Source organism: Ascaphus truei, chromosome 5 (genome assembly GCF_040206685.1).
Source record: "Ascaphus truei isolate aAscTru1 chromosome 5, aAscTru1.hap1, whole genome shotgun sequence".
NCBI lineage: Eukaryota > Metazoa > Chordata > Amphibia > Anura > Ascaphidae > Ascaphus > Ascaphus truei.
In genome coordinates, this window is record NC_134487.1 from 198,270,831 (window position 1) to 198,297,592 (window position 26,762).

Here is a 26,762-nt window from a genome sequence, read left to right on the forward strand (position 1 = left end):
CTCAAAGATCGAGTACAGATGGGACCAATACAGTGAGTCCCCGGACAACAGCTCGCAGCACTCGGGAAGAAGAGAGATGCAGAGTAGAAGTTCAACAGCTGATCCACTGCTGAGGCGTCCTGCACACGGCCGTACGCACAAACGCAAAGATGGGGGAAAACTTGCGCTCACACTTCCAAGCAGCTGAGCCGCTCACAGCTGACCAGGAGGCTGCAACCTAAGCTAAGAACTAAAAAAGAAGCTATCCATTACAAGGGGCCAATTCTAAATATCTAATATGATAAAAATATATTTTATTAAATTCTAAAATATATATATTTTTTTAAATTATATTTTAGAATTGAATAAAATATATTTTGTATCATATTAGATATTTAGAATTGTCCCCTTGTAATGGATAGCTTCTTTTTTAGTTCTTAGCTTATATCTTTACAAAAGGGAGGTGATTTTATTTATGTATGCACATACTGTAAATATATCCGGATGGAACTATTTGTGTGTGTTTTAGTTCATTTGTATACAAGATGTATCTGTTATACTGTTTTGCAAATGTGAGGAAAGCAGAAATCACATCATCAAGATGTTAGTTTATGTTAATATTAAAATATTGTGAAACACAATAAGTGAGTAGGACATACAATTATGTTTGTTTTCTACTGTAGATTGTGCCTTTATTTATATCTATTGTGAAGTTTAATGCTTCCCTTTAGAAGTATTCACATACAAACCATGGTGATGTTGATACGGCTATTCTCTTTAATGTTTGGTGCAATTTTTTTTTTTTTTAATAACTTTGATTTTATTGGGTGATACATTACATATATGGTAACACAATTCATTGGCTTACAAAGGACCACCGCTTTTTCTACTCCACCCGCCGACAAAAACAAGAAACTGACCGACAGGACTCACAAGACAGACAGGGGGACAGGACCTCTGGGAAGCTGGGGAGGGGAGGGGGCGACCATGTTGAAGGGAACTTCTGCTCCATCTACCCACCTTTCCGGCATCTGCTCGGTTTTACCTCTGATGATAGTGAACTTTGTCTCCTCCGCTCGGAGTGACCCGTGTCTGTGGTCTCCTGCCTACAGTCCGTCTTACTGAATCTATACGGTCATGGATCCGTTTGGTCACCGGAGAACGCATGTTTCATCTATCATTGCAAAATAGTGGCACTGTCTATCCCCGGGATGTCTGTCTGCTCCAGCCATGGTGACCAGACTTTTAGAAAATTTGAGCCGGTGTCGTTAACCAGACTTGTCAACTGTTCCATCCGGCAAACAAACCAAATTCTGTTTCTGATTCTGGGTACAATTGGGATATCTGGTTGCTTCCACAATGCTGCGATCTCACATCTGGTGGCAGTGGCAAAATGTGTAATTAATTTATGAGTTGCGTTCGAGAGCCCCCGGACCCGCCTGCTCAGTAGGAACAGCCATGGGTCAAGGGGGATCTCCACACCCAACAACCGCTGTAGCCACTCCTTAACTTCCACCCAAATCGGAGCCACCTTCGTGAATCACCACAGCATGTGGCGCAGGTACGCTCTTTCTCCACACTGCTTGGGGCAGAGCAGAGAATAGCCTCTGACAAATTTAGATAATTTTGTTGGGGTGTAGTACCAGCGCATCAGGACTTTATATGCATTCTCCTTTAACGTGGTACAGATAGAGCTTTTAGCTGCTGCCTGCAGGATCCTATCCCAGTCCTCGTCCTCTAATGTCTCCCCTAAATCCGCTTCCCACTGTCTCATGTAGCTAAGTCTGGGCTCGTCTTCTGTCCCGGGGCAGATCACTTCCTTGTACATTCTAGAGGTTAGTCCCCTCGTATCCGTTCCTCTTGAACACAGCTGCTCGTTTGGTGCAATTTTACTTTCTGTGGAAGATTGGCCACAGCTTTGCAATTGTGATTATTGAATCCATGTGAGGGGTATATATACCAGTACCCCTGAATTAGTGACGTCACCTCATGATGAAGCACTCCAGTGCGAAACGCGTGGAGGTCGTCACTATTACGTTACTACGTCATCAAGCATACGGTGGTTGGAGCCTTCTGGTCAGCTGGGAGTGGCTCAGTTGATTGGAAGTGTGAGCGGAGGTTTTCCCACATCTTGGCGTTCCTGCGCGCAGCCGTGTGCAGGACGCCTCAGCGGTGGATCATCTGTTGAGCTTCTACTCTGCATCTCTCTTCTTCCCGAGTGCTGCGAGTTGTTGTCCGTGGACTCACTGTGTTGGGTCACATCTGTATTCGATCTTTGGACTGATAAGCTCTCACCTGGGACTACAAGGAGTTTGCTTTTATTCTCATTTCATTTGAGTCAGTGATATATGTTTGTGTGTTTTCAATACACCTATTTGCCATTCATTTTGGTGCGCTGTGTATTGTATGTCTTTATTTATATAGCGCCATAAATGTACATAGCGCTTCACAGTAGTAATACATATCATATAAATAACAAATAATATAAATAACAGATCATGGGAATAAGTGCTTCAGACATACTGTAAAAGTAACATTAAGGAAGGAGTCCCTGCTCCGAGGAGCTTACAATCTAATTGGTAGGTAGGGAGAACGTACAGACACAGTAGGAGGGAATTCTAGTAAGTGCGTCTGCAGGGGGCCAAGCTTTATGTATCATGTGTCCATGATTATCCAGTGCTATTCATATGCTTCTTTAAGCAGATGTGTCTTAAGGTGAGTCTTAAAGGTGGATAGCGAGGGGGCTAGTCGGGTATTGAGGGGAAGGGCATTCCAGAGGTGTGGTGTGCTATATATACTGTATACCATGGCTGGGGTTTCCCAAGGCCTTCAGAAACACTGACTGCATATTTAACATTTCTACGGTGTTATATATATATATACATTATAAAACTGTAGAAATGGTAAATATGCAGTCAGTGTTTCTGAAGGCCTTGGGAAACCCCAGCCATGACATGTTTGAGGATAACCAAAACTAAATCTACAGGGTAAGTGCATGTATGCGAACCACGAAGTCACTTTTCGCCCGTTTTTCGCCAAAAATGCATACCACGATTCAGTAAGGGCCAAAAACTTGGCGAAAAGTAAAAAAAAAACCCGCCAAGTTTGTTGGCGGTTTTTTTTTCCGCCATCGTCGCGGCGAAAAGGCACTTTGCGCCGCAACTAGCCATGTTTTGAAACCCGCTCAATCCTAGTAGTGGCGAGTAGCTTTGCGCCGCTATTCGCCACTCTAGAATTGAGATTTTCACGCCAATCCGTCTCGCCCCAAAAAGTTGGCAAGTTGCTGGGGAGAGGCTGCGGATGAGCGGCGGAACGGCACTTAGAAAAAATCAGGCCTTTTTTCTGCCTGGGATTGATGCTGGAGGTCTCCAATAATACCAGCACCGGAGCCCCCCAGCATGCATCCGAGGCAGGAAAAATGCCTGATTTTTTTATATATATAAAACTGTAGCAATGGTAAATATGCAGTCAGTGTTTCTGAAGGCCATGGGAAACCCCAGCCATGACATGTTTGAGGATAACCAAAACTAAATCTACAGGGTAAGTGCATGTATGCGAACCACGAATAGGTTAACATAATCTAGTGTGTAAATGCATGTATGTATATGTGAATTTCTGTATTCACAATTTGTTTCCAAAACCTGGTTTGGTAGGGTTCCTGCGTCAGCAGGGTTAAGAAACCCTTATTTACAGAAATACTGTATAAAATCTGTTAAAGCTACGTACACTGTGCACTAACATGCCTGGCACACGTGCAAACTTTTTTCAAAAAGGTTAAAGCAGCAGTTCAAGCAATATCCTATATGTTTTTTTTTTTTTTTTTTTTTTTTAATAAATCAGTTCTGTACTATGAGAAAATACTTTTAGCATTTAAAAAAAAAATGTTTTAAAGACATTTTTAATGTTTCTAATGTAGGAAGCATTTCCAAAGTGACAGCCCCTTTCCCCTTCTGATAGGCTCTGGCTCTTGAGCCCCGCCCTTTCTCTAGCAGTGAACCAATTGTATCTAGTAACTGCCCGGTCAATCATATTCCAGGAACTGCATTGCCCACAATGCTGTGCAAGAACTGAATTAAATATCCGTGACCAAGCGATTGATTACAGGAGAACAGATTGATCTGCAGCTTAGTAGTGTGCAGATTGTATTGATGCACATATTGAATGGGAATTTTTTTGTTTCAACTTTTTTTTTTAAACAGCAGCTTTAACTGCAGCTTTAATGTAAACTTTTATTTAAACTATTCTTGTAACCATTTGAGAATATGGGTCAATATCATCTAATTTGGGCCATTTTTGAAGATTAAGAAGAAATGTCCAAAAGATCAATATCTGGAGGAACAGGCTACATTTTTTCAGCACTAAAATTAGATGGTAAGCTCTACAGCTACATGCTTCTGTGTTTTTTATTACATTATTTGAATAAAGAAAACACAGCGCCAACTTCTAAATACAAACAGTGACTAAATATCCCGCTGCTGGATTGTGGGGGGGGTGATTCAAATCCTCCCAAAAAGTAATATATAAAGGAAAAAGGAATACCAGCGCGTGGGTTAAATATGTGCCCTAATGCAAAAACACTACGGGGGTCATGCAGTAAGCGGCGCAAAGTCACTTTTTGCCCGTTTTTCGCCAAAAATGCATACCACGATTCAGTAAGGGCCGAAAACTTGTCGAAAAGCAAAAAAAAAACGCCAAGTTTGTTGGCGGTTTTTTTTCCGCCATCGTCGCGGCGAAAAGGCACTTTGCGCCGCAACTAGCCATGTTTTGAAACCCGCTCAATTCTAGTAGTGGTGAGTGGCTTTGCGCCGCTATTCGCCACTCTAGAATTGAGATTTTCACGCCAATCCGTCTCGCCCCAAAAAGTTGGCAAGTTGCTGGGGAGAGGCTGCGGATGAGCGGCGGAACGGCACTTAGAAAAAATCAGGCCTTTTTCCTGCCTGGGATTGATGCCGGGGGTCTCCAATAATACCAGCACCGGAGCCCCCCGGCATGCATCCGATGCAGGACAAATGCATTTAAAGGCCACTTCATGACCTTAGCGGCTAACCGCTAAGGCAATGAAGGGGTTAACCAGCCGTGCCAGGTTTATTGTGGGCAGCGGGGGTGGGTGAAGGGGGTATTTGGCCCTTGGTGGTTGTTTAGGGCTTGCGGGGGGGTGGGGGAGGTTGCGGGTGCACATAACCGCTTCGTGACCTTAGCGGTTAATACCGCTACGGTCATGAAGGGGTTAAGACCTCCCGCTACCCACCCGCAAGCCCTAAACAACCACCGTTGGGGCTAATACCCACATCGGCCACCCCCGTTACCCACAATAAAAAAAAATACACACACAACAGCCCCACACTAAATAAATAAATAAATATATAAATAAAAACGAGAAGAAAAGAAAGCGCCCGATCCTAGTGTAATATGATAAGATACACGATTTAATATTCCCAATAAAACTCCAACAAATGCAAACTCACAAACAAAGAAAATAATCGAGCATGTAATGAGTAATACTCAATCACCAGACAATGGAATCTACTGCTCCGCTCCCACGTCCTGCTCCCACGTGTTGTTTTGGCACCTCTGAGCTACCGTCCAGCAGGAGCCCCAGAGGGCACACAGCTTCTCCTGATGTTACCCGGAAACAAACTGAGGTAAACAGAGGTTCCGGATAGGAGGAAGGGAGATGGTAGGACCATGGGGAACAAATCGTCAGCGCGGGGCAGCGTCCCAGAGTCTTAATGAAAGTCCCAAGTATAGATGGGTCAGGTGCAATGACCGTCACTGGCTTGCACTAGTATCCCTACGCGTTTCTTCACACTTAGGTGATTTCACCAGGGGATGTACCCGATTGGCTCTAGTAGACCATGTGACAGAGGCTTTGGGAAGAACGGATCTGACGTCATTTAAAGCCTGTCACATGGTACTAGAGCCAATCAGAGTTGGGATGTAGTTCCCACGCTCTGATTGGCTACCGTACCATGTGAGGCCGGCCATCTTTCTTTTCATGACGTCATCTTAAAGGCAATTGAAGCACAGCCATTCTGATTGGCTGGCGTCATTGCCTTTAAATGACGTCATCAAAATTATTTTTCCCCCCCAAAATCACATGCTTTTCACGGCCCAATCAGGGCCGTGGGAACTATACGACAACAATGTGACGTCATAGGCCTATAAAAGCCTATGTTGTCTCATTTTGAAGGCAGACGCTGAGGACGGACCTCCGGAAGAAAGAAGAGGACCGGGGCGTGGCAGCAGACGGTAAGAAGAGCCCCAGAAGAACAAGAAAGAAGACAGAAGAACACAGATCAAGATCCCGTTGACGCTTTGGATTATAAAAAAAAAGTCTTGGTTTAATAATTTATGGTTTTTTATTTTATGGGTTCCTGTTGATGTGCGTCGATTTGTTCAAGAGTTTGGTGTTCAATGGGAGTCGGAGAGTGGGGCAGCTAATGGCAAGTTAACAAAATATTTTTATTTTTTTTTAACTTTAACTGTTTTTTGTAATGTATTATATGTGATACAATTTTTTTCCATTATCATTTCTTGCCACTGTATGTATGTATGTATGTATGTATGTATGTCTCTATCGATATATATGTGAAAAGCGTGAATAAATAAGAGTCATAATCTGAAGATCATTGCAGAATGACAAATAAGTTTATTGCAGTGTACGGTGCACACGCAGAGGAGAGTTTCAAAATAAAACTCTCCTCTGCGTGTGCACCGTACACTGCAATAAACATATTTGTCATTCTGCAATGATCCTCAGATTATGACTCTTATTTATTCACGCGTTTTTCACAGATGGCGCTCCGAATAGGAATCCAGATATACCGGAAGCTGAGCACCTGAAAAAAACACTCCTCGGTCACTCAAATTTGAGCGCTCGTAAGAATCAAGGTAAAAGGCACCTTTTGAGGAAAGCCTGAGTTTAAAAAGTTGTTTTGAGTGGTGTGTAGAGAGATGTGTTTTGAAGGGTGTCTCAATCTGGGTTGACGGGTTTACCTAGCAGTTTCAAATAAGTTTATTTGTCTGTTCCTGTATCCATTTTAAAGTGTTATAGATGTTAAGTTTTATTGGGATTAAGGTGAGAGTCCTGTTAAAAGTCTTGGTGTTTTGGTGATGAAGGTGAGTGTTTGTATGCTTAAGGGATTGTTTTCAGACTGTCCTGGGTTGTGATAAATATTTTTGTTGTCTGAGCAGGAAGGGTCCCTGATTGTACATTTGCTCTGTTTTGTCATTAACATACCAAGTGAGTTTATTTATGGATATCTGTTTAGAAGGTCTTATCTGTATCCATGTTATAAAAGTATAAGGTTTATCAGGACTGGGTTGGACCCGCTGAAGTAATTCAAGTGTTTTCTTGGGTATAGTTATGGTGAAAAAATATGATTGGGGAACAGTCTTGTGACAGGTCCTTATTTGCATATTTCAGAACAATAACATGCCAAAAGAGTTGTACGCAATCAGCTTGCGCTGATTATTGTATCAGGTGTATTGTACAGGTCAATTAAATGTGATTACTGTAACAGGAGAATAATGGGAAACCAAAGTTCTAAAAATTTGCCGTTAGAGGTTGTGTGTCTGCAGACAAAAATAATAAAGAATGGATACAGAGAACAAGAAGAGACAATATAAATATGTTTTGTTGGCCAATGAAAATACACATGCAAGTCCCAGTGAAAAACATGCCACCTCAATGAAAAAAGTTTGTTTGCAATAAATTACTGTGGAAGGAAGCGTGAACCTATGGGCAGCCGCACCGCTTTTCTTATTTGTAAGAATGCGAACGCAAGGGCTCATAGTGGAACCTTCTAACTTTCAGTAATCCCTGTGTGTCTGTGGCAGTATACTGTAAATCTTTGGATTTTATGAGGTTTTTGTGGCTAAAGTTATGCATGGCAGGCCCGGCTGACTGGATGCCGCAGAAATCAGTTGTGAACGTATAAGCTTTTCCTTCCATTTCCCCACATGCAATAAGTGGTTATAAATCATTTCCTGATATAAACTCAAGTTTCGGTGCCGGCAAGTAAAATTGTTGTGCCCTTAATGGAGAGTGGCTAGATGGATTTGATACCCTAATGAATTTTTCCTGAATGATTACCTGTGTGAAAGATAAACCATGCTAAGTATCACCTGTGTGCACAAATCACCATCCAAGAACTTGCAAGTACATACAAAAACATGAATATTATTTGCTCACAATGAAATCAAATGTCTGAAAGAGAATCAGAATCGCAGCAGCACAGATCGTGCCCCCACCTTTTTCTCCAGCGCGAGGAATGTGCCAAGATACGAAAGTTAACTCAAAAGCTCCGGAGCATCAGAGTAGTTTTAAATTCAGGTTATTTATGAGAATAAAGAAAGAGAAGGGAACTTTTATTAATATAGTTGCAGGGTGAAATGGTTTGGTAATAGGGGAAAAATGTTTTTCTTTTATTTGTTCGTTATTTTTGTGATGTTGTTTGGCTGGGTATGAGAGAAGTTTTTTGTATTGTGTGTAACCAGTAAAAACACATTTCAATTTTATTTCTATAGGATTAGGATATGTTTGGGAATATTTTGTGTTTAAAAATGCGGGTAAAAGCTCAGAAGCATTGTTTGAAGTATATATTGTATTGTATGTTTTTATGTATATAATGCCATTAATATGCACAGCGCTTCACAGGAGTGGTGCTCGTCGTAATCATATAGGTAGCAAATGGTAAAGGTAAGAGGTCATGGAATAAGTGATCCAGACATAAAAGTAACAGTTGAGCAAAGAGAAGTCCCTGCTCTGATGAGCTTACAATCTAATTGGTAGGTAGGGAGAGCATACAGAAACAGTAGGATTTGATTAGAAGCCAGGAGAGGAATTTCAGGAGGGGAAACGCAGAATCAGAGTTTAAAGAGAGAGTTTAAAGAGTAGAGTGATTCTGGCAGCAGCGTTTAGGATAGATAGTAGGGAAGACAGGTGAAAGAAAGGAAGGCGGGATAGCAGGGGATTACAGTTATCAAGATGGGAGAGAATGAGGGTCTGAATCAGTGTTTTTAATAGTTGAGCAACAGAGGAACAGGTGTATCTTTGTGATATTGTGGAGGAAAAAGCGACAGTTATAGAAATGTTTTGAATGAAAGAGGAGAATATGAGAGAGGAGTTGAGAGTGACCCCTAAGCAGCGTGCTTAGGCTACTGGATGGAAGAGTCAAGAGTAATGTGGAAGGTGATATTTCAGGTTTGGGAGGAAGTATGAGGAACTCTGTGTTTGCCATGTTAAGTTTAAGGCGAAAGAGGGCCTTCCAGGATGAGATAACAGAAGGACATTCAGAAACTTAGGTTTGTACAGCAGGTGTAAGGTCAGGGGTTGAAAAGTAAATGTGGGTGTCGTCAGCATAGTGGTGATATTTAAACCCAAGAGATGTTATTAGGTCACTTAGAGAGAGTGTGTACAGAGAAAAGAGAAGAGTGTGGTCCACAGAGTCAAATGCTTTAGAGAGTAATATGAGCAGAGTGTAATGACCTCTGTCTTTGGCAGCATATAGGTCATCAGTTATTTTAGTGGGAATTGTCTCCGTGGAGGGAGCAGTGCAGAAGTCAGATTGTAGAGGGTTACGGAGAGAATGGGTGTTGAGAAAATGGAGCAAGCAAGAGAATACAAGACAAGTTCAGTAGTTAGAAAGACAGGTAGGGTCAAGCTTGCTATTTTTGAGTCATGGTATAACTATTACATGTTTGAAGGAGAATTGAAATGTAGCAGATTAGAGGGAGAAAGGAGATAAACAGTGATGGTGACACTCTCTTCTGATACAGTGGAAAAAGAGTCAAGGAAAGCAGGAAGAGAGTAGGAAGGAAAGTAGGATAGGAGGAAAAAGAGGGAATGTTCTGGTGTATGGATTCAACCTCTTTCTTAAAATAGTCAGCAAAGTCCTGAGGTGAGATGAAGGAAGAGTTAGTGTGGGGTTAGACTTGTGAGTGTTGATTAATGGAGAGAAATAGGTTTGTGTAGCTTGAGAAAGGACAGAATTGCAACAGGATAGCATAAATTTGTAGAGAATGAAGTCAGTGAAACTATGAAAGTTCCAACAGAAGGCATTAAAAAGAAATGAGTGAGGGAGATAGCATGAGCGTGTGGGAGCTATTTGTGTGTTAAGAAGTTATATAAACCTCAGCTATATAAAAGCCCATTGGTTAATTTTTGAGAGGCTATAAAAAATGTAGTTCTTAGGGCTCTGGATAAAGCTCCATGTATTTAAACTTTAAGCAAAAGTTCCAATCCAATAATTATTTTTCAGGAAGAAGCCGTGGTGTGCCGTTATCCTATCTGTTCAGGGTCAATTGGCGAAACGCCCAGAAGCAAAATGGCTTTTTGCCCGGGAACAAGTCTTATAAAACTTTTTTTTTCTTTAGTCAGATGAATATGCAGAGTGTCTTTAAAATTATAAAGCTGACCATGTGCTCAGCACTGTGCAAAGAGATTATATAAAGCAAGACATTAGTGTGAAGTCTTATACAAAATCATTTGTCTATTAACTGAATATGATGTATGTTATAACTTTTAACCATTTATTTTTCCAAAGGTGTCCGTAAGCAGTGGTTATTGTCAACATTTCTGTGTAATCTAGAATGGGTTTGCCAGGAAGTGGTGAATTTGGGAGTCACCTCATTTGTGGGTGTGTCTTGTGCATAGGGTTAAATACAGGGGATACATAGTTGCAAAAGCAGTTACATAAGTGAATAAGGTATGCATTATATACAAGGCAATTCAATTTTTTAGCAGAATAGTTACAGGGGAGTGTTTGGTAAAAGCCAGATAGGGATTGACTAGGGAAATTTGTAGGGGTAAAATAATTGCTTAATTGGGGGTGAATATTTTCCCATGACTGTGGATAGTATTGGGAGAACAGAGATTGGCCTGTAATTTGAGACAGTGTTTTTTGTCCCCACTTTTGAAGATTGGTACAAACTCTGGCAGTTTCCCAGGTCTTAGGGATATGGCCTGCAGACAGGATAGAATTAATTATGGAAGCAAGTGGTTTGGCAAGGGATGAGGCCCCAAAGTTTCAGGAACTTAGATTGTATCAAAGTCAGGTTCACATTGGCTACTTAGTTTTAATTTGAGGAACGAATTAGGAACATTAATAGGGAATACCTCTGTCTATATGCGGATGCCAAGACAGGAGTAAACACATTGATACAATAATTTATTCCTAGGTATAAATTATCTCCCTATGAGACACTTATGGGATGACTTGTGACCATCAGCAGTCCAAAGGAACAAATTAAGGACCATGTTATTGGTAATAAAACAATAAGTTGTATGCAACTAATACATTTTTTGAGTCTCTCTAGGCAAAGTTGAAAGTGCACCTACTCGAGATGGGGTTAATAGTCACATATTTCCTGCACAAGCATGCTCTTCATCACAGGTGAAAATGCCTAAAGTAACCACCAATACAGCAATTAAAGTAGCAGAGTTCTTTTCCTGGACCCAAAGCACGTAAAGCTCGTTCCAGCTCCACCAAACGTTCCAGCGCCACCAAAGACCAAAGTCACCTAAAGCACAGCCGCAGCAAGTTAACGTCTTGCCGAGTCAAAACTCTAACCGTTAACCTACGAGGAAAATAAGACACCAGGCTAAGGCCCGGTTTTATCAGAACATTTCATTTTTTCAGAGACTCAATATTTTTATTCTTTAGAGTGTGTTTAAGTTGGAAATTTAAGGTGTGTGTACAATTGAGCCTTGATGGGAAGCGTGGCTTGTGAAAGCTCTTGTAGGTGTTTTGGCAGTACTCATCACTCTCTATGTATGTGTCATGTTCAGCAAAACTTTGATCCAGAAGTGTGTTGCACCTCCACCGAAAGGAGGGGGGTCACCCAGGGGCGTGTGTCAGCCACAAGGAAAGGATCATAAGTCAGCCATGTTGACCATCGCAGACATTGTCTGTTATGATATTAAGTGAATGATGTATACAATGCGTGCAGGGGTGAGGATCATGCATTCGCTTCCACAGATACCAAACCCCCTCAATTCTCAGTAATAGAATGTTGTGATGATTCTGAAAGTATATGATGATAGAGATAGATGCAATTTCCTTTATCTAGCAACTGCATATCCAAAGAAAGGTTGCTTGCATAAAATAAGGTTTTTAGTATTATGTGTATATTTTCTGTATTTTTCCATTTTTTTTAAGGGAACCTCTTTAAAGGGTGTATCACACACTAGGAACAAGAATCAATTTATGGGTCAAGTGTCTCCACCAACCAATGAAACCTGTGTAAAAATGTATGTTTAGTCAGATAGCAATTTACAGGAAGGATGTTGCCTTAATTTTGCAGTTTTTAATTTCATCATTAAACCAAGAACAGGTTCAGATTAGGTTTATGGCCTTACAAAACAGAATTGCTTTAGACTATGTTTTAGCTTCAAAAGGAGGGGTATGTGCTTTGATCAAAGAACAATGTTGTGTTTTTATTCCAGATCAGAGTAGCAATGTGCAGCATGAACTAGTTAAAATAGAAGAGATTCAAAAGAGGCTTAGAAAGGAAGATGGGATGGAATGGGACACTCTGAGGTTAGGTGTTTGGCTTGGATCACTTGGAGCAAATTTTTGAATGTTTTGGTGTGTGTGGGGGTGTTACTTGTCATCATATATGTGGGTGTCACGTGTTGCAAAGGTATGATCCACAAGTGTGCGATCCCCTCCCCCAATGTGATGCCACTTTTTGCAGATGCCAGAAACAGCAGTCCCTTGAAGAAAGAAGATGCCGACCACAGTTATTCAACTCCAAAAGACATATCCTCAGACTTGTGTTTTTTATTCACAACTTTCACATATACATACAGGGTAATAAATGATTTGGTTGGGAATGCTTGTTTTGCACTATGTAAATGTATTTTGATATGCTGCTATTCTTAAATGTGTGTAATGTTACTATTAATTAGATAGATGTAATTTTTGGTGTTGTATGCTGTACTTTAAGTCAGGGTGAGGATTGCTTTTTTATAGTGTTTTTTTTTTTCGGTACTACTATTTTGTCAGATGTTAACTTTGTTGGATAATGGGGTTGTTTAACAATTAAAAGAGTTAATTGTGTAATTGATTTGGATGGTATTTTAATTGTTTTGGGATTTGATTAATTAATGGTAATTTATTTTGGTTGCCTTGCTTGGTTTAAATAGTATACTTTTTTGGATTTCATTGTATTTTCTTTTGAATATTTTATTGTTAACATTGATTGGCAGAGTGTACATGGTGCACAGATTTTATGCATCATGTATACAATGTAAATTCAATGTTTTGATTGGCATTTGATGCTTTTGATTGGCAGATGAGAATGATTTTATTAGGAAATAGGATTTTATTTGACTGTGGCTGATATGGAGAAGTGGTATTTTTTATTTGTTAATGTTTTTGTTAACCCTTAAACATTTCTTTGTATATTGGTTCATCATGTGTATATATATATATATGCAGTGTTCGACAAATCACCCAAAAATCTACTCGCCCAACCAAAAAAATCTACTCGCCACCTAGTCCCGCCCCCAACCCCGCTTTAAAATAAAATATATAAATAAAATACATTTAATAAATTCCTAGTCAGAACAACATTCGTTTTTGACATAAATGTATTTATTGTATTACATTATACTACAATTAGTCCGTGTTTGTGTGTGTGTGTGTGTGTGTGTAAATGTCGGATCTAGAAATAAAAGCCAGGTGTGAATGACTAGTTTCCTGAACCCCTTAACCAGTGTCTGGACGTCCCCGCTTCACAATATCTAAAGCAGCAATCCCGCCTGGGATCTTACCTCATCCGCAGTCCCTCAATGTCCAGGTACCCTCATTCCCGCAATGTTATACATTGGAGGGGAGGTGTTCCCTACCTGTCTTCTGGGTTAGGGGGGGTTCCGATGTCTTCCGTGTGAAGCTTGAGTCAGATCTGGAAGAAAGCAGTATAGGTTATTTCGGTGTAGTATAGGGCAGTTAAGATATATAGGGTAAATAAGAGATCCAGATCCAGAGTGTGAGACAGAGAGTGTGGGTGAGAGACAGACAGAGATAAACACACATAGACAGAGAGAGACACATAGACAGAGAGAGACACACAGAGAGACACACACACACACACACACACAGAGACAGAGAGACACACACAGACACACACGGAGAGAGAGACACACAGAGAGAGAGGCACACAGAGAGAGAGAGACACAGAGAGAGACACACAGAGAGAGAATGAGAGAGCACGACAGGGAGAGCGAGAGGGTGAGGGCGACAGGGTGAGAGGGCGAGGGCGACAGGGTGTGAGAGAGAGAGGGCGACAGGGTGAGAGAGAGAGAGCGCGACAGGATCAGAGAGAGAGAGAGGGCGAGGGCGACAGGGTGAGAGAGAGGGCGACAGGGTGAGAGACGGCGAGGGTGAGAGAGGGCGAGGGTGACAGGGTGAGAGAGAGGGCGAGGGCGACAGGGTGAGAGAGAGGGCGAGGGCGACAGGGTGAGAGAGAGGGCAAGGGCGACAGGGTGAGAGAGAGAGGGCGAGGATGACAGGGAGAGAGGGCGACAGGGTGAGAGAGAGGGCGAGGGCGACAGGGTGAGAGAGAGAGGGTGAGGGCGACAGGGTGAGAGAGAGAGAGGGCGAGGGCGACAGGGTCAGATAGAGAGGGCGAGGGCGACAGGGTCAGAGAGAGAGGGCGAGGGCGACAGGGTGAGAGAGAGAGGGCGACAGGGTGAGAGACGGCGAGGGCAACAGGGTGAGAGAGGGCGAGGGCGACAGGGTGAGAGAGGGCGACAGGGTGAGAGAGAGAGAAGGCGACAGGGTGAGAGAGAGGGCGACAGGGTGAGAGTGCGACAGGGTGAGAGAGAGAGAGAGGGCGACAGGGCGAGAGAGAGAGGGCGACACACAGACACATACACACACACTCAGACACACACACTCAGACACACACACAGACACACACTCACAGACACACACACTGGGTGGGTATTCATTGGAAGGGAGGTGGCCTACCTGTTCATCCAGGCCTTGTCCTCCACATGCCAGCGGAGGGTTTGGCAGCCAGGCGGGGTGTCGGCAGCCAATCAAGGGGGAAGGGTCGGGCAACCGGACAAGCAGGCGGGAGGTCGAGCCGACATGCGCGGGGGTCGGGCAGCCAGGCCGGAGGATCGGGGGCCAGCGGAGGACAGCCACACGGCAACACCAACCTCCCCATGAGAAACATGGCCGAAGGAACGTGCCCCCCCCCTGCGTGCGCATGCGCAGGCGGCAGCCAGAGCTGCCAGCCTGCTTCCCCGCTCCCATTACCAAAGCGTGGGATGGAGGGGAAGCGCCTGGGCAGCAGCCGCGGGACCCCCCCCCCCCAGCCTACCTCCCGACCCCGTGCGCATGCGCAGGCTGCAGCCAGAGCTGCCAGCCTGCTTCCCCGCTCCCATTACCAGAGCGTGGGATGGAGGGGAAGCGCCTGGGCAGCAGCCGCGGGACCCCCCCCCAGCCTACCTCCCGACCCCGTGCGCATGCGCAGGCTGCAGCCAGAGCTGCCAGCCTGCTTCCCCGCTCCCATTACCAGAGCGTGGGACAGAGGGGAAGCGCCTGGGCAGCAGCCGCGGGACCCCCCCTAGCCTACCTCCCGCCCCCTGTGCGCATGCGCAGGCTGCAGCCAGAGCTGCCAGCCTGCTTCCCCGCTCTCATTATCAGAGCGTGGGACGGAGGGGAAGCGCCTGGGCAGCAGCCGCGCCCCCCCCCCAGCCTACCTCCCGTCCCGGGCAGCAAAGCAAGCAGGGATCAGGGGCAGGGGGGGGGTTGGGGCTGACCCAGAGCAGGGGAATTCATAGAGCCGCAGAACGGCTCGCCAGCGGCATAAATCCACTCACCACGGGCGAGTGGTTATCATTAATTGTCGAACACTGTATATATGTATATATAATAAATATATATATATATATATATATATAGTTGCATGATGAAGCCACTGAACAAATGAATGGGTGAAGGGGGGGTATCGGGCCAGGGTGGCTTAACCCCTTAATTACCTTTGCGGTTATTATCCAATAAGGTGATTAAGGTGTTAATTGATAACAGAATGTAATTGCAATGTATTGGCTATGTATTTTGTTGGCAACGGAGGACACAGATTTTGCTGGCGAGGGGGCTTCTTATTGATGGTCATTAGAACTTTATTTATTTTATTATGCTACTTAATGTGTTTAATAATGGGCAAATAATCTATTATCCCTATCTGGATAATAGATATTTTGCACATTATTGTACTGCATGTGTCGGGGGGGGGGGGGATTGATGTATTTAATGTATACTGTAGGACATGTTTATTTTTTTACATACAGGGTTGTTTCCTCATGTCTGCGGGGTACCTATGGAGACCACCTGCGGTCACCTCGGGCTTCTCACGGGTAAACGGCTGCCGGGTCCACGGGGGACACCTGCGGGGAATAACCGGTGGCCCCACATCTGTGGGGGCACCGCTGACCTTTAGGGACCACCCGAGGGCCCCCAGACCCCCGTGGGAAACACCCGAGGCCCCTCAGGCACCTGTGGGTCTGACCCGGGGCCCCCCAGACAGCCGCAGGCATACTCGTGGGGACCCCTTTGTGGCCCACGGTGACCCGCGGAGACCACCTGGTGGCCCACGGCTTCTGGCATGGACCACCCGTAGGCCTCCAGACCCTGTTTGAAACATGGTGCTGGGCTATTGTAGGTCTGTGAGGTGACCCGTCAGGCACACTGTGGACTCCCGTGGGCCTGGCGTATTAACTCTGTATGTAAAATAATAAATCATGTATTTATGGGGGGCACAGTGGGTGGGTTATGTATTTAATAAATATAATGATGTTTATTGTGGGGCTGTGTATTGCTTTTATTGTGGGTACTGGGGGTGGGGGAAGGGGGTATTGGCCCCAAGGGTATGTGGGGTAGGCCTCCCGGCTGGGTATTGGGTGAGTGAGGGTGGTTAGGCCTCATGGGGTGGGGGAGTGGTGGGGAGGGGGGTATGTAGGCCTCCCGAGTGGTGGGTGAGGGTGGGTTAACCCCTTAATGACTGTAGTGGTTAATAACCGCTATGGTGATTAAGGGGTTAGGGGACATTACATTGGCTGTTTTTATTCTTGTTCATGTTTTGCAGCATCGGAGGGGGCATGGACGGTGATGAAGGCGAGGATGGCCTTCATCGTGGCAGCCGGACATGGGTGAGTGCTATATGTATTTATTGTATTTATTGTTCTTTATGTATTTTAAATGGGCAAATTCACTATTATCCATATGTGGATAATATTAATTTTGCACATTACTATACTGTATGTGTTAAGGGTGGTGTATTTATGTGTTGTAATTTTTTTGTGGGTGCACTGAATTGGTACTGCAGGCCTGTGGGGAACACTCGAGGGCCACCGCCGGCCTATAGTATCATTGCTGTGCATCCCAAAAATGTGATATATGTAATGGGGGTATAGGGGTTGTTGGGGGCACAGGGGGTGTATGTTGTTTATTGGGGGCAATGATGTGAGGAAGGCATTGCCGAAACGTGTCTGATGTGGTTTGGGCACTCACAGCCACCATAGTTGTCTGAGAGCAGAGCTAATTCCTCACACAGTCCTCATGCAGCTGTTGGAGACTGGTCACGTGCGCTTGTGCACTCTGGAGCAGGAGAGATGAAGCAGTCTGCTAGAAGCAGAGGCTGGTGAACCCCCCCCCCCCCCCCCCCCCTGCAAGGAAATCAACAGAGGACAAGTGAAGGAAGATCTGCCTAACAAAGACAACAGGAGCTGGCAAGCTATGCACCAATGCACTGCTGTATAGCACGATTTGGAACAAGGGTGAAGAGCCACACCTATCATCTGGATCAAGTTAACCTGTGGATACTTTCTCCAAAGTGGACTTACTTTGCGGGACATTTTCACTTGGACATTTGTTTATGTAAGTGCACTTATCACAGAGATTGGATATATTTTGCACTGTATATAGGATAGTTGTGTGTTTTATAGGTTTATACACAGTGTTTGTGCACATTAAGGCACATATTTAACCCACGCGCTGGTATTCCTTTTTCCTTTATATATTACATTATTTGACATTCCTTTTCGGTACGCTATGTCTTCTTATTGCATTTGTTCAAGATCCGGTTGGATTTTTGCGTGTGGGCGAACGGAGCGCCTATTCCAAGCTCATGCTGCAATGAAGTGAATCTATTGACATCACCATGCCTATACCCATTAGAATCTGTAGTTGTCTGCACGATTGGAACGTTCATATTTGTGTATTGATTGTATGTATATATATGTATATATATATATATATATATATATATATATATATATATATATATATATCCAGGATAATACAGTATGTCACATTTGATGGAATGCTCAAACTTTGCTAATGTACTTTTAACCTATTAGTTTTCTAACTGTATGAATACCTGCTTAATTCTTAATCATTCATAACAAGTCTACTAAGAGTATAAACATAGTAAGAAGTAATAATATATTGATAAATATGATACTGCGCTTGTTCTCATCCTTTTTTTAGGTCTTGTTGCAGACCAAAATCTAGCATGATTAAATCACATCCCTCTTCGATTTTTGCATCTCAGATACTTCCATGACCTTGTTTTTCCCCAAGACTTTCCACACACTGTCGCTTTTTCAATCAAGCTGATCATTCCATTTCTTGAAATATGGTATGAATGTGCATAGATTTGTCTCGTGCAAATACACAGTGAACATGTCATGTCTGGATAAGCAGGGGATGAGAATGTGTTCAGAACAGTAGGTAGAAACGTATTTTTATGCGTTAAATCTTGGGTGTCGGCAGAGGGATAGGTGGCTGATGGCGGCGGAAGCTCGACTCGCATGAGGCCAGAAGCAGAGCAGTCACAGAGCGGTGGAGGAAGTGTGTGGAGGAGGACGGCAGAGTTGGCGGGAGAAGAGCCTGCCCCAGCAAACTGGAAGAATGTGACAACTTACGGTGCCAGGGAGGGCCTCCATAGCAAGGTAAGGAATTTTAACAGGAGGTGAGGAAGAATGAAGGGGGGAAGAGAGGATGGAGGATGAAAGTGGGGAGAAGGGGATAGAGAGAGAGAGAGAATGAAGGGGGGGGAGAGAGGATGAAGGGAGGGAAGAGAGAGGATGAAGGGAGGGAAGAGAGAGGATGAAGGGGGGAGAGAGAGGATGAAGGGACGGAGAGAGAGGATGAAGGGAGGGAGAGGATGAAGGGAGGGAGAGAGAGGATGAAGGGAGGGAGAGAGAGGATGAAGGGAGGGAGAGAGAGAGGATGAAGGGAGGGAGAGGATGAAGGGAGGGAGAGAGAGGATGAAGGGGGGGAGAGAGGATGAAGGGGGGGAGAGAGAGGATGAAGGGGGGAGAGAGAGGATGAGGGGGGAGAGAGAGGATGAAGGGAGGAGGGAGATGATGAAGGGGACGGGGTGGGGAGGAGAAAAACGGCACTCAGAAGGCATTTTACAGATGCGGTTCGGCTAAGTATAGTGCCCGCGACCGGCGACGTCACACGTCGCCCATAGCGAAAGTTATATTTCGCTTTGCGGCGGCGTGGGCGTACTGGCATTTGATTTGTTCAGGGGCTGTCACATGAGGCGACAGACCTTGAAAAATCAAATATTGCCAGCTTCCAAAGTTCGCGACACTCCGTCGCCTTGTCGCACTTACTATAAGCACACGCGGCAGCGGCAATGTATTTGTTTATGGGCGACGTCGCCGTCGCCCGTCGTTGACACTATACGCACGGCCTAAAAGTCACCTTCCAGCTACTTAAAACATTTTTTCACACACTGCCTGATTCTCAAAGAACCTAATACATACAGAAGTACAGCTTCATAGAGACCACTGGTTAGTAAATATGTTCCAAAGTGACTTGCTCAATGTCAAAAGAAGTGTTTAAACTGGAATTTGAACCAGACTTCAGCACTGAGCTACTAATTCAGAGCATTACATTTTCCTTAAACCAAATAATAATTTGGATTAAAAATCTCTATAATGTGGAATTCAAATGGCAAGCTGCTCTTTCACACATTGCTTGAATATAATAGCTATGGGGAATGCATGGGGCACTTGAGTTTAGGGACAAACAATGAAAAAGAGACTTCTGAATACCAGGCGAGAAAATACTAGCTAACTTAAAGCAGCAGAACATGCTGCATTGTGTTTACACATTTTTTTTTTTGTTTGTTTATTACAGGATTGAAGCAGGGGGCCTCAGGAGCTGAACTGTGTTAAATTCAGCACCGATGCGGATGCAAGTATCTCTGGAAGCAGGGGGTTCCCTGCTTAAACCCTGTAATTAACTGAATGGAAGCATATTCTGTTTTTCTTAACTGTAATGATTAATACTCTATAAGGCAGGGATATTTTACAAACAGGACAGATCAGAAACAAAAATAGTAATTTCATTTTTGATACAATGAAAGGCTTAAAAAATATTATATTTCAACATTTTGCAAGCATTTGCAACATCGGTCCATTTTTATTACTTTACGTAAGTTACAAGTGAGTTTCAATGTGACAAGTTGCACCTCACTTATTGTACTTTTGCAGTTGGTATGAAATTACTGTAGCAGGAGCTGAAAGACTAATGGGCACAACAAGGCTGTTTGCGGGTCGCCAGTTAAGAGCCATTCTGCAAGACTATAAAAAAAAACTCTACAATAATGGGGGAACTATGGACTGGCGCCTTTGGGGTCCGTCCTCCCGGCTGAGGGGGTGCATGGCCTGAGGACACAGCCCTTAGTCCAGGGGAAGAGAACAAAACGTCTGAACTATTTGAATTGTGTGTATTTTCCTCGCCGTAGAGCTAGCGGTTATAGATATCTATTCCTCTCTCCCTGGGTCTGTGTTATATTATTATGTATGCTTCTCCCTGTAAAATCTCAATAAAAATTTTGAAATTAAAAAAAAAAATATATACAAATCCATTAAAAGTATACACTTGTTGCAAAAATAAGATTACATCACAAATGAAATATGCTATTCTGTACCTTGTGGATGGTATACTATTTGATTCCAAAATGTCCTCGGTCATCTCTAGGCGCACAATGTCAGGCACTTCCTGAGGTTTCTCTTCTAGACACTCTTCAGGAGTTTCTTCTGATTGCTCAAGCTTGTCATCATCCTCATCTTCTAGATCATTAATCTAGAACATAAATATCAATGTATAAAAGAGACAACAATGTACAGTATTCAATATTGCTTACACCATCACAGAATAATGGATACAATTCATACATGTGAAAATGCTGATACGGTGAACAAAAGTGGCGAATAATGGCACATAACCAAACAGAATCCATAATCTATTTATATAAAAAAACACAAAATCATACCTAAAGGAATACACGTGAAATGTGTTAATTGAACACACATAAAATAAAAATGTGGATATAATGTGCATCCAACAAATCAGGTGCATCAAATAAATTAAATGATGACCACTGCTAATCCAAAAAGGAAAAGCTATGGCAACTACAAATAAATATGGCTAATTAAGTAGATAATGCAAACAAACATTTAAAGAGGAAAGTGGTGTCTCTGAATGAAGAACAAAAACATATAAACATACAACTCTTAAACGATTCATGAATCAAACATGGACAAAGTCTTATTTATATGAAACAAAATGTACAGTATCATGAGGAATAAGTGGGTATTAACCAGATATCCCTATCAAGTGTGTGTGTGTGTGTGTGTGTGTATTACCTCAAAAAAAGGGTAATATTAACCAAATCATTGAAACCTTGAAGGTACTTTGTCTTAAATTTAAAAATCCAATTCGGTTCCCTCCGTCAGAGACATAAATCCTTATTATTGGATCTAATATTATCCTTAAGGCCTCGGACATGGCGAAAAGAAGAGCACGGAGCAGCACTGACGGTCATGCTCTTCTGCTCAAGCAGGAGCTTTTTTGTGTCCCTGCATGAGCGTCAGCGTGCGCGCTTGTGTATGCCGTGTGGGAGCCGGGGCTAGCGCGCCACGTCACGGACTGCCATTGGCTTTTGGCAGTCACGTGACGGGCCCTCCGCGGCAAAAATGAAATTCTCCTGTCTCCTGTAATTCCACACGCCTCCGCACACGTGCGGAAGCGCCATCTAAAGCCCCACTCACTAAAGATGATGGGGGTAAGTGGCGCGGCTCAGCACGGTCTTTTTGAACATGTCCCTGTCCTAAGGGACTCTATGGAAGAAAAGTGTAAAGCATGGGAGTCACAATTATATATATATATATATATATATATATATATATAAATAATTATATATATATATATATATATATATATATATATATATATATATATATATATATATATATATAAAACGATCCAAGAGATATGTGATGTGTTTGCCTTTACCTAGGAATGTTTTTGTAATATTCTTAATATTGCTTAATTTAAAAAATTCTAATTTTGGGGCACCTTATAGTCTTCCCTACATATTGGATATCGCAGTCACACTGCAATAAATATATAACAAAATTAGTATTGCAGTTTATCAAGGAAGCCACATCAAATGTTTCCTTAGTAGTATGAGATATATAAACTGCTAGACGGGTCTCATGGACTTGCACACTTTGCAACCTGAACATTTAAAACAACCATCAGGCCTAGATGTCTGCAAAAATGGAGGTGCAGCACTCCGAACCAAGCTGGGTGCTAGGATACGTTTAAGATCTTGAGCCTTTTTAAAGACAATTTTAGGTCGTGAGGGTATGGTAATGCCAAAGATGGGATCCAACTTAAGGATATCCCAATGGTGAGAAAGAATGTTTCTAATTTGACGGTGGGCACCATTGAATTTGGTGATTAAGAGGGGTACATGCCCACGCAGTCCGAACTTAGGTTCAGCAGGGTAGAGATGGACTCCCCCAGACCATCAATGACCATAGAAGCACAAGAGGTGTTGGGTCTAAGATGAACCACACCCTTGGCATTCCCCCTTCTACCCCTATGTTCTTGAAGAAGGGACCATCTATTCTGTTCTAAGGCCAGTTGGGAATCCAAACGGATATTGAACAAATTAAGAAAAAAGAAAAAAAGACAGTGCACAGCTTGTGGAGCCTACTTTTACTGTTTTAATTGGAAGTCTATGCTATACGCTTGAGTGTTTTTTATCACATTATTTGTCATTCACTTCCGGTGCGCTATATCTTATATATACATACATACGAACAAAATCAACAAAGTGATCCAATATACCAGCACACTTGGCAACTTAAGAAAAAAGCACTCAATGTATGGAGTGCAGTAAGTAGACTAACACTGGTCTACCAGATAAATACTGTTGATAGGTCAATTAGGCCCATCATAACCAACTTGGCCAGGAAAAACAATAAAGTTTTATTCAAATATATATATTAAAAACACATAAATCACATTCAAACATTAAAATAACCCCGTAGTGAAGTGGCAGGATCAGCAAAAATATATATTCTGTATATTGATTCTAATATCTATTTATTTTGCTGTCAAAAAACGTCAAATTACACAGACTCTATCGTCTTACAATTAGTAGGTAAGTATAAGCAGGTAGTATCATGCAACATGTCTCTGTGGCATCTTGGTAAGCAGAGATGTCAATCATATATTAAACACTGCACAGTAAAGCAAGGATATATTAAGTATCAGTCTCAGCCTAGGTACATGTCATGTGTCATGCTTTTATAACAAATTCGCGAACAAATAATTATTCATGCATTTGATACTGTATCTTAATACAATGATATAGTATAGTATTGCCCCCACCATGGAGCCAGGTAACCGTTGTTATAGCTGTATTCTAGTCACTAAATAAACCTCTTTGGTCTATGCTATATATAACCAGGTGTAGCGTTGTTATTGAGGTATATTCATCTCCATGGAGTGTTTTCACATATACCTTGCTGTTTGTAGCTTGTGTGTAATATCACCGCTACGATCAGGTGTACATCCGCAACATAGTATAGCACAAAATAGCATACTAGACCAAAATAAATGAAAGGCAATTGGTATAGTAACCTAACGGTGCATAGAATCACAGCTAGTACACCAAAAATCGCTACTGCTAATACAAGCCTGGCGGGAAGAGGACCTCAGAAAAGCAGTTCTTGATGTTACTCAGTCTAGAAAGGGTTACTAGACCATTTCTAAGGATTTGGGGCCCCACCAATCCACTGTCAGACAGATAGTCTACAAATGGAGAAAGTTCAAGACCACAGGTCGTCCCACAAAAATTTACAAAAAAAAAATGGCTTTTTCCAAATAAAACTTAAAGATGCAGGGTATTCCCTTTGGACCCCAGTACAATAGACATGTGGAGATATTGGTGGTGATCACTTCCCCCCCCCCCAATTTTCTATTATGTCTGGTTTAGATTATTGTATTATGATTAGCACTATTATTTCCAATGGGTAGACAAGAAAATGTTGAATCTATATTTTATATTGCCATTATCTATGCAATGTACAACCCAATTTGTTACTGCTTTTGTACCCCATTAAGAACTGCAAATAAAAAAACAGCTAAAAAATTCCCTTTGTCACACATGGGGAAACAGCCTTGGCAGTGAAGGGGTTAAAGGTGCAATCCCTGGTAGCTGAACATAAAACATGTTGTACAGTACAGGCCTCTTGTTGAACACACAGATACTACACAAAGGGGTGTAGCCAAAGGAAATCACACTCCTTCCAAGCCTCAGCTTACCAGGTTTACAAACCAACTGAAAAAAAATAAATGTTTAAGTACTCATAGGTTTAGGATTGTATTTAAAAAATGCCAATTAGATCGATGTTAACCCTTAGGCCGCGCTTATAGTGCCGGCGATGCGATGTCGCTCGAAAACAAATAAATTGCCGCCGCCCGACAAGCGACGTCGCGAAAATCTGAAGCCGGCAAAATGTGATTTTCAAGGGCAGTCGTGTCACGTGACGGCCCTTGAACAAATCAAATTGGCGGAATCCCGCGACCCCGCCGAAACATAACTTCTGCCGGTGGCGACGGCGACGGCGACGTCACTCGCCGTGTCGCCATCGCCAACCATGGCACTATAGGCACGGCCTTATAAAGATCTCACTGCCATTAGTAGACATTGTTCCTAGAAGGGGGTGTCCATTTAAAATGTGCAAGGGTGTATTATTTCTAGCAATTATTTTTTTTGTTCATATCATATCTGTAGATAAGCAATAGCATCATACAAGTTAAGATTCTAAACAGAGACTGTTCTTACCTGTTCCGTAATTGAACATAAATCATTGGTTGATGAAAAATCTTCTTCCTCTATTTCAAAAAATTCATAGTAATTTTCTAGAAGTCCAACCATTATTCTACTGACTGCCTCTTGTTCCTTCATATCTTCAACATCTGTGTAAATGCTGAATGCAAAGATTGAAAGTCAGTCCTCATTACTCTATCATTATCAAGAATGTGAAAATGTTGGATATTCTTTAACCACAGTTTACTATTCTCTATTAACTTATTCTCACTGAGAAACAAATACAGCTAAACCCCGTTATAACGCGGGTCTCGGGGTCCACCCCGAGACCACCGCGTTACTAACGGGGTCGCGAGAAAAAAAATGGCCGCCGCGCTTTAGCGCATATTCATCCCGCGGGACAGGAGATGGGAGCGGGCATGTCCCTCCGCTCCCCGCTTCCCCCTGTCACCGCGGGACAGCCCGCGGGGCAGGAGATGGGAGCGGGGATGTCCCTCCTGTCCCCGCTTCCCCCTGTCACCGCGGGACAGGCCGCGGGGCAGGAGATGGGAGCGGGGATGTCCCTCCTGTCCCCGCTTCCCCCTGTCACCGCGGGACAGGCCGCGGGGCAGGAGATGGGAGCGGGGATGTCCCTCAGGTCGCCGCTTACCTCAGATCCCGCTGCCTGCATGGAGGTGGTAGCGGGGGGTTTCTTCTCCCCACCGCTGTCCCCGGTGCTCCCGCTGCCTGCGCGGGAGGAGGGGGGGGGAGCGGGTGGTGGTGCTGGTCGCGGCCTTTCCTCTGCTCCGACCCCACCCCCCGTCTGTGTAGAGTGAGAGAGTGTGTGTGTGTATGTATATATGGGAGAGAAAGTGTGTGTGTGTATATGGGTGTGTGTATGTGGGTGTGAGTGTGTGTAAGTGTCTGTGAGTGTGTGTAAGTGTCTGAGTGTGTGTGTAAGTGTGTGTAAGTGTGTGTGAGTGTCTGTGAGTGTCTAAGTGTGTCTAAGTGTGTGTAAGTGTGTGTGAGTGTGTGTGAGTGTCTGTAAGTGTGTGTGCAGTGTGCAGTGTGTGTGCAGTGTGTCAGTGTGTGCAGTGTCAGCAATGAGCAGTGTGTGTGCAGTGTGTGTGCAGTGTGTGTGCAGTGTGTCAGTGTGTGCAGTGTGAGCAATGAGCAGTGTGTGTGCAGTGTGCAGTGTGTGTGCAGTGTGCAGTGTGCAGTGTGCAGTGCAGTGTGTGCAGTGTGTCAGTGTGAGCAATGTGCAGTGTGTGTGCAGTGTGTGTGTGCAGTGTGCAGTGTGTGTGCAGTGTGTGTGCAGTGTGTGTGCAGTGTGCAGTGTGTCAGTGTGAGCAATGAGCAGTGTGTGTGCAGTGTGCAGTGTGTGTGCAGTGTGGCAGTGTGAGCAATGAGCAGTGTGTGTGCAGTGAGTGTGTGCTGTGTGTGCAGTGTGCAAAAAAAATGTAAAAAAAAAAAATTTTAAATTTTTTTTTTTTTTTAAAAACGGGAGCCACGGGAAAACCGCGTTATAACCGAATCGCGGTATAACGAGGCGCGTTATAACGGGGTTTAGCTGTATATATATTTTTTTACTCCTGGAATAGCTTAGGAACAGATTGCAGATTGTGAGGAAATTGGTA

General features: G+C 43.4%; 1 protein-coding gene across 5 annotated transcripts in view; it reads right to left on the reverse strand.

Annotated features, from left to right (window-relative positions):
- Positions 1–26,762, reverse strand: part of FAM13B (family with sequence similarity 13 member B) — a 161,815-nt gene that overhangs the window by 78,717 nt on the left and 56,336 nt on the right. For all 5 annotated transcript variants that reach the window (XM_075601594.1, XM_075601595.1, XM_075601591.1 and 2 more), the window contains 2 exons: positions 25,162–25,306; positions 20,947–21,101 (listed from right to left, as the gene is read on the reverse strand). In XM_075601594.1, the coding sequence (XP_075457709.1) occupies positions 20,947–21,101; positions 25,162–25,306 (300 nt within the window). The remainder of the gene's footprint in view (positions 1–20,946; positions 21,102–25,161; positions 25,307–26,762) is intronic.